This window comes from Conger conger, chromosome 2 (assembly GCF_963514075.1).
Source record: "Conger conger chromosome 2, fConCon1.1, whole genome shotgun sequence".
NCBI lineage: Eukaryota > Metazoa > Chordata > Actinopteri > Anguilliformes > Congridae > Conger > Conger conger.
The window spans coordinates 68,451,094-68,464,277 of NC_083761.1; the positions used below are offsets into that span (position 1 = coordinate 68,451,094).

The 13,184-nt window shown below is 40.9% G+C and overlaps 1 protein-coding gene across 4 annotated transcripts in view; it reads right to left on the reverse strand.

Annotated features, from left to right (window-relative positions):
• LOC133122919 (alpha-1,6-mannosylglycoprotein 6-beta-N-acetylglucosaminyltransferase B) overlaps nucleotides 1-13,184 on the reverse strand; it is a 112,541-nt gene that overhangs the window by 67,720 nt on the left and 31,637 nt on the right. For all 4 annotated transcript variants that reach the window (XM_061233196.1, XM_061233195.1, XM_061233197.1 and 1 more), the window contains 3 exons: nucleotides 6,732-6,841; nucleotides 1,462-1,538; nucleotides 401-568 (listed from right to left, as the gene is read on the reverse strand). In XM_061233196.1, the coding sequence (XP_061089180.1) occupies nucleotides 401-568; nucleotides 1,462-1,538; nucleotides 6,732-6,841 (355 nt within the window). The remainder of the gene's footprint in view (nucleotides 1-400; nucleotides 569-1,461; nucleotides 1,539-6,731; nucleotides 6,842-13,184) is intronic.

The window sequence follows — 13,184 nt, forward strand, 5'->3', positions numbered from 1 at the left end:
ACGGAGTTAATGCGATGAATCCTGTTAGAAGGTGAGAGCACTGGGAGGAACTAACATGGTTAACAACACACTGAACACTTTTTCTGTAAATAGAATCAGAGATTCAGCTGCACAAGGAATTAGGACGAAGTAAAATTGGAATTAGAAACCAATGGTGCCTTATACAGGCAGAACCCAGAGCCTGAAGGGAGGGGGAGGTAGAGAGACTGGGCCGTGAAATGTACAGAGAGAAAAACAATTAACTGGAGTTAAACCAGGTCAAACAGAGCACAGCTGTGTGTTTATCCATAAAAAGTTTTAATACGAATGCTTCCAGCTGCAGTTGAGGGCTTCAGACATTATGATAATGCATTGCTGTCCTCACACCGTGTCTCCGCACACTCTCACGCACCACACTCACTTGTCTCTTGCTGAAGGTCTTTTGGGTGGGCGGTTTGGTGTTGTTCCTCCAGGCCAGTGGAGGGCAGAACCACTCCACTTCACTCAGGTAGACGAGGAATGAGCAGTCTGAGCCATCCACACCATAGAAGGCATAACATGGGTCAGAAGTCCAGCGGGCCCGCATCCACTGAAATTAACCAGGGCAAAAATCGTCATGAGGTCTGGTGCAAAAATACATGGCCACATCCATGAACAAAGCATCTTTGATGGATTACAGCAGGGATCTTCAATCTTACCCAGAAAGGGTAGGTGTGGATGCAGGCTTTTGTTCCAACCAAGCAGTTACACATCTGATTCTACTAATCAAGGACCTTAGCAAAGAATCAGGAACAAAAGCCTGCACCCACACCGGCCCTTTCTGGGTAAAGTTGAGTATCCCTGGATTACATGAACCTTTATTTGTGGATAATGTTCCCAATCTTGCAGTTTTATTGAAACAAACAAGATGAGAAAATCTCAGAACATTACAGGGGTGAATGGAAGGATATTGTGATACAGCAAGCAGAAGTCATAAAAATACTGTATCAGTAGCAGCTTGGGTATACATACTGTAATTATAACTCACATTTTTCTGCATTGTATTAAGACTTTATTTACAATTATAATATACTCCTCTTTTTATTGAAGAAGATTCTCTAATACCACCATCTGTGTGCCATGATGGTATGACAGAATTTTCATCTTTGCTATTACAGTACAAGTGTTTCCAATGTTTAGATGTAGTTTTCATTGCACATTTACACTCAGTGAGGACTTTATTAGGTATTTATTAGACTTATTGGTCTTCTGCTGCTGTAGCCTGTCTACTTAGAGGTTTGACGTGTTGTGTGTTCAGAGATGCTCTTCTGCATACCACTGTTGTAACGTGCGGTTATTTGCGTTACTGTCACCTTCCTGTCAGCTTTGATCAGTCCGGCCCTCCACTGACCTCTCTCATGAACACGGTGTTTCAAATGCTCACTGAGTGTAGTTGGCACATGTATTAAAATGAAGTATTTTTATTTATTTGATGTTACTCACATCCACTTTGCTGGGGCAGTCTGGATATCGGGGATCCTTAGGAACCTCGCACTGACCTGATGAACCATCTCTAACCACTGAGGAAATATAGGTTATGGTGAGATATTGTGCATCCATAGTGGAATCTGTGCAGCTAGTAATTAAAAATACAACAGTTGTATGTTTACATAATCTGCACATTTTGATGCATGAGATTAGAATTTGAAAATACACAACTGAAGTTCAAATGGTAAATATGTTGCAAATGTCTATCAACACTTTTGTCTATCAAAAGGCATTGTTGCAAATGTCTATCAACAATGCCTTTTGCAAAACAACTTTATTTCAGAAGCAAGAAGTAAATGCTAAAGCATGCAGCATGTAAGACTATGGAAATCACATTGAAATAATGCAAAGAGATTATGTGACATTATCCCAGTTTTATTTACAGCCATTCTGTCACTGTAAATTAGCTTGATGTTCATATTAATTGCAAGCACAATGTCCCCACAGTATACAGTATGCACAGAATCTACTACAGAGCATCCATGCCAAACCTCCATGGCAAAATAATAAGAATGTAAGCCTTTATACACCGACACTGACAAAAACACTCAGATTCAGTTAGAAAGGCACAAAGTAGATTTCAATAACTGTATTATTTTGTGCTGTATTAGAGCAAAAAAGCTCTGTACAAGTTATATTATGATACAATTTACTGACAGTATTCACTGCATCAGACAATATGAAATGCAATAACACCAAACTGATTTGTTTATATCACAGAATTAGATTCTTTCATCACACAAAATGCACTTTGCTATTTATTTGAAAACAACAATTCATGCACACGAAACCTGAAGACCATGTATAAGATTCCATTCATTAAACAGATTAGGAGCTAGTACCAACATTTAGACAACGATTTTCAGAAACTCACAGAAAGTTGGCACACACATTTATTAGTGGGTAATAATGCCAACATTTAAAATTCACCGAAATATGTGTTTCTATGAGGCTTTATGTAAAGCTAGAGTACAATAAAAGACCCATCAGTATTATAATATCCAAAAATAGGCCATTGTATGCTACAGTATGAGTTGTCTTCAGATGCCATTTGGTATTCTGATCTGGATATACTTGATATTAGGGCTTGGGGATCAACTCTTGTCCTAGGAGGGCATACACAAGAAAAGAAACATGTAAATATGCCACTGTATGTTATTAGTTATGTTTGAGATGAAAGAAAGACAATTGCTGAATGATGGTGTTTCACAATCATACATAGTTATTAAAGCTCCAGCAAATGCTTCACAAAATCACATCCATTTGCAATCAATTGGCATTAGAAATGCTCTGCAAATATCCTGGTGATCTAGTGTCAATATATTCAGGATGTAGAAGCAACAGGCTGGCAAATTCATTGAAAATTCATGAGGAATGTTCAGTAAATTTGCAGTTTATTTGGAAGAATCACCTCCTCTAGGTGTGTGCTTGCATTCGTACTGCCCTTGCAATATCACTGCGTCTTCGGAGTCCATATACTGCAAACAAAGCTTGAAGGAGCAGGTAAACAGCACGATAATTTGATTGCGTGGATCAGGAGCTTGGCACAGGTTATTGAGCAGACACTGAACCGAGGCAGAAACATCACACAGCGCCATGTTACCAAAAGCCCCAATGTTACAGACTACACTAAGGCAGAGAAACAGGTGCATGGTGACCCGATTCCCCAGCGCAAGCCTTCGTTCTCTTGGACCAGGATGAAGAAGAACGTTCCCGTTCACTGAGATGTAAATCATCGCATTAATTGCGCCATTGGGTTAGTGAACGGTCTCTACAGAGGGCTGGGGCTGTCGGCTGCATTTGTTTAACAGGACGAACGCGAGATTGATGACAGTGCTCCAGCAAGATTAAAACTCAACTCCAGCAGGCTCAATTGGGCTAATTAAAGGACTGGTGGAGCTTTTATCCTAGGGGTTGCCGGGGACTAAGCAAGACCGATCACAGACAAAAAGTGCATTCCGTGCGATTGCAGCAATAACAGCAGCAACAATGAAATGTGTTACAGCTAACGAGATCAACCAGGCCGAGGAGATGAAACGCCAGCAGGCATATATTCAGTTCAGTACATCAACTTGACATGAAAACAAGACCAGAGGAATTCACAGAATCCATCACAATCATTGTATTTCAGCTATAATTACAGAATATCACTTCTACTGTATGTGCTATTGTTCACCACATGTAAGAAAAACAACAAAAGAAACATGAATTACTTCACATATCAGCGCTGTTGCAGCAGTTCCAGGGATGGGGGGGGGGGCTGAGGTCCCTGGATATTGTGTTGTGTTTGGGAGCATCATGCTTCTGCATCAGTTGTGAAATCCAAAGAATTATTTATGATTTCATTAAAACAGAGTGTGGACACCAGGGACATCTGGTGTTTCTTTGAAAGCAACAGAATATAAATTATATCAGCTATCCATTCTGCCTTCTGTGTGATTCATCAGTTACTTTGCACAACAACTAGTTTTTGCAGCAGTATATTATACTCAACCAACATATTTACCCTATTTACCACAAAGGCCACAATAAGGTAACAGACTTTGAGAATAACTATTATATATATGTAATATAGTATAATAGCTTTATTTTTTAAAGCAACAAGCACAAACAGAAAAATCTGGGTATTGCAAATTTCAAATACAGACAAAGAAATGAAATATGACACACATTGTGCCCACATATCCACATGCTGCACCTGAACTGTGGCAGTGAGGCATATTCAACCATAATCCAGTTTCATAATTCACTTTCAGTCATCAGCCTGTATGGTCAACCAATAGCTGACCCCAGAAATATTTCAGCCTTCACAGAGACTAGCTGTCTTATGCTGCTCTCATACATCATTTTCCAAAGCTGTCAGAAAATATGCTGATGGAGGATAAAATAATGGAAACTTTTCTACTTTAAACAACCAAAAAAAATTCCATCACAGAACCAAAGCATGAAATATTGCACTTTCCTCATTTGCTGCTCTTAATCTACTGTGGGGTGCAAAAATATGGTCACAATGAACCTGTATGTGATCGAAAGCAAAACTCGAAATGGTTAAACACGAGACCTTTCAGCAAATTTTTAAGCAAGATTGCTTTTTTTTTTTTTTTTTATAAATTACAAAAAAGGAAAAGGGCCCTGTGCAAAAGTTTGGGAACCCCTTTTGATTACTCTTTGTTGTCAAGGCAAGGTCTGGAAGACCTAGAAAGATTTCAGATAGAATGGCCCGAGAAATGCTCAGAAGAGCTGTTCACAGAACAACAAAACAATGTACTTTAAACAACAAAGACCTGGAAAAGCTGCCAGAAAGAATGACCTCAACACAAAATTAAGTGTCTGAAATATGCAAAAGAAAACATTGAGAAGCCTGAAGCCTTCGGAACAATGTGATATGGACTGACAAAACCAAAATTAAACTTTTTGGCCACCACCAAAGAACGTATGTTTGGAGAGAAACGCATGAACACCTTGCCAGCTGTGAAGCATGGAGATCCATTATGCTTTGGGGTTGTGTGGCAGCTAGGGGCACAGGAAATATTGTGCGAGTGGAAGGAAGAATGGGTTCCTACCAAATATCAAGAAATTCTAGCTAATGTTCAAAGGTCAGTCCAGACATTGAAGTTGAAGAGAGGTTGGGCATCCTAAAACCTTTAGCGTTTTGGATCATTGTCTTATTGCTTAACCCAATAACCTTCAATAATGGCAAGTCATCCAGGTCACGAGGCAACAGAGCATTCCCAAACCATCACACTACCACCACTTTGTTTAACTGTTGGTATGATGCTCTTACTGTGAAGTGCTGTATTTGCGTTATGCCAGACAAACTGGGACCCATGTCATCCAAAAAGTTCCACTTTTGGTTCATCTATCAATAGAACATTATGGCAAAATGCTTGGTGATCATCCAGGTGTGAGACGTTAATTGATGTTTCTCTTAGTTAGCAGTGGTTTCAGTTTTGCTACTCACCCATAAATGCCATCTTTGCCCAGTCTCTTTTTTTATTGTGGTGTAATGAACACTGACTTTAGCTGAGGCTAGAGAGGCCTGCAGATATTTTGTGACTTCCTGGATGAGTTGCTTTAAAAATGTATTTTGTATACACTCAGCCAGAGGACAAAAAGGCTGGTCAACTTTCAATTTGACCAGCAAAGTAAACATAATGGTTTTTTTTTTTTTCTAGATGGAAGTGAGATTACCTTGTTTACTCTGTTTTACAGGCTGAACTTCCTCCATCAACAGGACCAACACAACCTGGTACAGTATAATCAACTTTATGGAAATAATGGAAGCCAGGTTAGAGAAGAACGCAACCTGGTCTAAGAAAAAAGCTTTTCACACTTTAGCATGTAGTACTTATTTGGAGTGTTGTTTGGATTATGTTGTTAACAATTACAGTGTGAATTTTTTCAAAATCCATAACTCCGTCCAAATAATGCTTGCCGTGGCTGACAGCCACATTGTTAGGAACAAACTGCAAAGAGCACACATAAATGGTAAAGAAAGAAACATTATTGGGGGTGCAGAAGGCAGGCGGGTCGAACCCCCTCCCTGGGCGTGTCCCTGAGCAACACACTTAACCCCCAATAGCTCCTGATGTGCTGGACAGTGCAGCCTATCGCCATTACTGTGTGAGCGTTTGTGTGACTGAGAGGCATTAATTGTAAGGCGCTTTGGATAAAAGGGCTATATGAATTTACCATTTACCAAACAGAACTGGCTCCCAATGTGCAAATTCCACTCCAAGGACCGCATGGTTTCTTCAGTTTATCTGGTTGAAATATTATATCATCATTGCACCTCAATTTCAGCCAAGTTATGCTTTGTGTACTCCAAGTCAACCAAGTGCGGGCCAACACAATGCTGCTAGGATAAGCTGTAACCATGTGCTGCCAGAGCTGAACATTTCAAGACCGAAGCGCTGCACTTTTCCCCATAGGGTTTGGAGCCTGGTGAGGAACAGGCTGCGACAGAGTGAGAGGGAAAGTTCTAGAAAACTCAACGACAGAGTGAGACAGGGCTGGGGCAATCAAAATGCGCTGAATCTGAGATTCCTTCCTTTGTCGTTTCAGCATGAATCCTCCAGGGGTGATGTGGAATTATGGGAGCCTGCGTGTGTGTGTGTGTGTGTGCACGCATGTGCGTGTGTGTGTGTGTGTGTGTGTGTGTGTGTTTACGTGTGTGTGTTAGACTGCGTGTGTGTGCTCGCCCAGAGTAGTTTGGTGTGTTGTACCTCTGCCAGCGGCCATACTGTGCTGCAGGATCTGCTCCACCCGCACTGCCATATTGGAAACGTTCTGGGCAATGGCCTGGATCCTCTCCACTAGCCCCGCCGGCTGAAACCTGCAAACAGAGAGACATGCTCACTCAGCCTGTCCAAAATTAGTACCTTCCCAAGTGGTGATTATGTGAATATGGGAAAGAAACTTTCCCATATTCAACATAATCACCACCCAAGCTCCACTGTTATCTGAATACAATGAGGAGGGGTAAGAATTAACTACTGTAACACTGAAATTACTTTTGAGAAGAGGTTTTCATCTGCAATCTTACAAAAAGGAAAACTGACTGCCTCAACACAATTAACAAGAGCAATGTTGAAAAAAACAAGCTCCTTCTTATGAAACTTTTTTGCCCCTCTACCAAGATGGCATAACATTAACTAGCGGGAGAAATGCTAATTGTGTGGCACTTGGTTGGAGCGTGAAATAGAAAAGCTTTATACCCACTGATACAATTTACTTGTTGGGATGAAAAAGTTACTCAGCACATTACGGCTGGTCCCAGAGAGACATGGAACTCAGAGGAGTGAAGTTGTTAGCAGACGTGTTTTATTACAGAAACGAGAGCAAATGGTTTGGAAGCAGTGTTACATGCAAGCATGAAACTCGGTGCGAAGATAACTAGCAGCCCTGAGGAGAATTGCTAATGCGCTAGCACTCCAAAATCAAGGGGTGAGAGCTAGAGATGTAAGGAGAGAGGACAGGTGAAGACTAGAGTTTTGCACCAGAACTAGATTAGAACCAAGGCACAGGCATATTAGCCTGCACAGACAAATAATATTTATTGACATGAGTAGCAGCGCCCAGCTCTGTGGCTGCTCAGTAACTGATGAGGGGATGCACTGTGAACTTCTGGCATCAAACAAATGTCAAGAGAAATCAGGCATTGAGGGAGCCTCTTAGCATTGCCAAAATGGAGACCAGGCCTGTGCTTTCCTCAAGGCTAAGGTCCTTTTTAATCCATACATAAGAAATACATGCCATAACTCAAAGTGTAGTGAGGAATTAGAGTTTAATTTCTTCTTGCCCTATTGAGTGCAAAATACAGTACTTTGCTAGGATAATGTAGGGCAGAAATACCTGACTGAAACAACAGCTAAGATTTAAAAGAGCCATTCCAGGTGTTCTGCTTTACAACAGAGAATCGACAAGCTAACAAAGCTTTGCCGCTCACAGTAATCGCACTGCGAAGTTCACTCTGACAAGCTGCCTTTGTACCGTGGACACAATAAAACCTAGATGGGCCACACGCTGAAAGACAGGGACAATCATTATGTCATCTCAAACTGAGATTTCAATAGTCTCCCACTGAGTGGCCCACATCCATCACTTTCTGTGACAGTTTAGATACGCCATTACTAAATATAGTGGTCTTTAGAAAATCTGGTCGTGTGTGATGTTCTCGCCACAAAACCAGTGAAAACATCACCTCCTCCGTCTACAACAAGAAACAAAACACTTTGAATTGAGGTGGATAAACTGTCCTCCAGTAGTAAAGGAATTTTCAACAACAAAATCTGTCATAAAACTCTCTGAAGAGGTGTTTAAGATATTCCCCTCCAGTCACTAGCGTGTCCTCCTAAATGCCCTCTGTCAGCCTGTGCGCACTCCAGGGAGATCCCTGTTCCTCTGCTCACTGGTGGATCCACCCTCTGAACCTCTCCCTTCACTCCTGTCACCATTTTAGCACTCCCCCCCCAAGCCTGTCACCAAAAGACATCGAGAGAGAGAGAAAGAGTCTCTCTCCTCTCCCTCTCTCGTTCGTTAGCCACTAGAATTGACATAGAATGAGAATTTGTGGAACTTTTTTTGCATGCTTTATGCAGAGATTCACTGCTTTTGTTCATGGGAAGCCTCCCAAAAAACGTACTAGGTCCTGATGCGGCAAACTGGAGGAGCGGAAAACCGACACCTGTTCCAGATCACACCGCGCCCTCACAGAAACATGCCAGAACATTTACAGGTTAAGATGCATGTGTGAAAGGGGCTAAGGAATGAGAGGAGAGAGACAGATTAAGAGATTTTACAGAACATTACATTGTTTTTCCACAATGTCATATCCACAACACAATACTATTTGTTTCGGGAATACTTGCAGAAAATATTTATGCAATAAAGAAAAAAAAAAAGAAAAAAAAAAAAAAGAAAGAGTTGATGTACAGAAAGTACAGAAAGCTACTTATGCACCAGAAACATAAAGGTGTGTCTGCACAGTTCATTTGTCTGGAGAACCAGTGCTTTGCCTCACTACTATCACTATTTATTTAGCTTCCTTTAAGAGAGTATTCACATTCTCCAACAGCCATGATACTGTGTCATCCCGCTTGGGTTAAGATCTTGACTTGTCGTTAAGCCAGACAACTCTTCTGTTGTTTCTGCAGTGCTATACAGGAAACTCTATTCCTCATTCCACACCCCGCTGGCCAGAGTATTTATAGCAGTTATTTCAGTGTGTACACATACAAACTCACTACAGTCCCATTTTGTGGACTGTAGGTCTTTGTGCGTAATGAGGAAAAACTGTTCACAATATTTATTTGAGCACATTATCTTTGTCATCGTGAATCTCAGCACAATTTGATCATCGTAAATCTGCACCACGAGCCACTGTGTGTGCCTTCCGAGCCCTGAAAAATCATTATATGTTATTAGCATTTTTTGTTTTTTGTTTGTTTTTTTTGTGCCAACAAATGCAGCACTAATGTAAAGAGCATTAGCCTTTGAGCAGCCGCGGGCAGTGCACTTCCTTCGTGCCTGGCTGTGTGGTCCACGGGAGGGAAGGAGATTCAATAAAGCCCAGGCTCTCTACAAACTCATCATCCTTTAACACCACCTACCCTACGGGCGAATCACGGGCAAAGACTTCAGACATCAAATCCCATTGGCGCTTACGAGCGAGCGCGTCAGACACAATGAGAGTCACCGACACGACTTCATCCCTCTCTACAGCGCAGCCCAGCCTCTGTCAGAGAGCATCAGCGTAGCCAGCTCCCCGACACACGCGCGCACACACACACACACACACACACACACACACACACACACACACTTCCCATCCCCCTGCACACACTCACACACACACTCCCCATCCCCCTACACACACGCAGTCCCCATCCCCCTACACACATTCACACACACACACACACACACACACACACACACACACACACACACACACACGCAGTCCCCATCCCCCTACACACATTCACACACACACTCCCCATCCCCCTACACACACTCACACACACACTCCCCATCCCCCTACACACACTCACACACACACTCCCCATCCCCCTACACACACGCAGTCCCCATCCCCCCGCACACCACCCACAGCTAACAATCACAGGCCAAGAAACAGCCAAGTATTAAAAATTCATTAAGAAATCACGGAGCCACTGGTCCAAAAAAGGGAAGCCATTTGCCCCCTGCGGAGGTACAGTTGTAAAAGCGCCTTCCCCATTGATAGTAGAGTGCAGGTCAAAATGGCTCTGGTTTGGGCCTCTGCCCAGGCTGGCCTGTACTTAGCATCACTTGGCACTGAAATATGTTGCTGCTTAGTACCCTCCAACTTGTGAGGAAAACAGAGGCTACTCAATGGGGAAAGGTGTTGCACCAACAAGTACACACCCGCCACAATCAATGCCAAGCAACAAGCCACCACAGACTTCCCACGGCTATGTTCCCCTGCTCGTAAAGGATACAGTTTATTCATTCTTTCGAAATGTATTGGAATTCCTGAGGTCACGTTCTTAACTGCATCTGACAAGACCGCAGCTTTAGCCGGAGAACATAGGAACATGCTGTTTTCAGTCATCTCCTCTCAGAATGAATCACTTCTCCCCTAGCACTCCAAATCTTATAAGGCTCAATTCTAAAAATAAGATTGAAATTTCTTACACTAGTCATTTGTGTTTCATATCTTCAGGTCCACGGTTATTAAAGCTCAAAGATGTAATATTTTCATCCCCCAGACAGAGATGTGATAATAATCTAAAGTTATAAGAAAAGTCAAATGATAGCTGCTGCTACCCCCATTCAGAAATACAAAAAATAATATAAAAGCTGCTAGGTATTGCATAAAACCAAGCCCATTTGCTTATACTGCTATTCTCCAAGCTATTGCAGAATATTGCAGAATATTTGTAAATAAGATGTAACGTCCACCAGAAAAAGTAGATATTACAACTGTACTGTAGGTGTCCTCTTTCAATCGTAATTTCAAACTTCTCCACACATTTCCACTTGCATTTCCTGTCCACTATACTCTTACCTAGCTACTGTAACATACTGTACCCATTTATGTACTTGTACTGTACAGTCAGATATTACTGAAATAATGACGCAAACCAAGGATGCAAATGCTAGAATACCAAAATAAGCCTTTTGATGGAATCAAAAGCTTTTATACTCTTGATTCCATGAGCAATATCCTATATTTTGGCTATATATGTACATTATATTATTAGTATGTTATATTTGTCATCTTTTTGGTACAAAGCACCTTTGTTAATGAATGCATATGAAAACATATGAATATATCAACTACAGAAGAACAAAAGAGGACAAAAGCTTGTATTACATTATATGAAAGCTTATAAGGAACAGTGGCTCATAGCAGTCATACTTCACCAAGGGAAAAAACGTAATGAGAAGGTATGAAGGTTTTTTTTAAATAAGACAACTATCATTACTGAAATACACCCTGCATGAAAGAGATGACTAAGGTGATAGCATTATATCCCTGCACTTCAGTTAAATTATTTAAATAGTTCTGATTGTGACAATGAACTCATAAACTACTTTAACTAAAAACCAATTTCCTGTTTTATTTTTAATGTACTCCAACATCCTTATGGGTGATTTAATGTGAAGTGCAGAAAGGCAATCTATCGCATCAAAGTCAGGTTAAAAACAGAATCAGTTACTGATGGTGAATCCGTGCTAATATGTGCATGATTCTTAATAACAAATCATAAAACATAATTACAAGCTGCTGCAGCAGAAACAAAGAGCAACAGGCTCAGATCTCTGTCAGCAGTTAGGCCTCTTCTCCCCCTCGTGTCTTTGTTGTTTATACTGCTGTTGCTTTTGTTGTTAATTTAGCAGTTTCTGTTATTCAGAGATGCTTACGTGTCAGTGCATTATTGCAAGTTATATAACAACCCATTTCATTATTATTTTTTTTAATTGAAGGATGGATGTCAGCCTATCCAATCACATTTACCCTGTTCTCCCGCCCAAGTTACAATAAGCACTTTCTCATGGTACAGTTTTATTGTGCCAGCTAAGCATCAGTGAGAAAAAGCTAACTTGAAAAAAGAGGTAATTGAGCTGACAATAAAAAGCCCACACAAGTTGACAATCTAAATGCATACCTACACAAGACAATATGGGAAGTTCTTTAGCTCTCAATGTCAGACTACGAAGAAGTCCTGTCCTTTTGGGCGGAAACATACTTTGGTTTCATTTTTTGGTGAAATGCCCAAACCACACCTTCACATTGAAAACAGATCCTCTCTTTTCATGTAACTTTTATCAGGGAAGAGAAGACACAGCTGGAATGATTTCAACTCATTTTCCTCACTCAAATCTAGGAAGTGAAGCTGAAGGTGCTGTAAGCTTATCTGATGACACCTGAGAGTTTTGTACAAGAGTAAAGTGTTTGTTTCTGAGACTGTACATGTGGTACAATTCTGCGACTGGATAGACGTACAGTAGACAGCAACATACTACACAGAATTTTCACATATTTTTAATTATATTACACTCTCCTACATCTTTTGTTCTGGCAAGAGCTGATTTGTTTTGCTGTCAGCACGAGTGACAGGCTGAACTGTGCGTCTATGGCGCTGCAACATGCAAATGTGCACAAAGGAAGGAAGCAAAAAGCCAACAGTGTCACAATGTAAAGTGTTGACAGCTTCGCTGTGACGCATCACTGCTTTTCTTTTCTTTTCTTTTGCATCTTTTATGAGAGCAACAATGTGTAACTAACAAGTTTCCATTAAAACAAAGATTTCCAGACAGCGTATTCAAAGTGAACACTTCAGTTTTTTCCACGCATGAGTGTCATTCTGTAAAACCGTGGAAATTCAGAATGCTTTGCTTCAGTTTCCTTGCCTGTCTAAAATCCATTATATGTAATGAAGTCTGTGACACTTGCTGATTTTTTATTCATTATTTTTAAATAGAAGAGGTGAAAATCACCCAGCTAAGCCACACTCTGGTGTTCTAAAGGTACTTTTGCCAGAACCTTTTTTACGAGGTAGACAGACTTTGTAAATAATTTAAAAGCACTACATGCATGCTAACAACAAAAATACTGGACTAAGGAACATTGTCGGATTTAATTGAATTATTTAGACTCTGGCATTTTCCTCATCCAACAAAAAAAGTTAAGA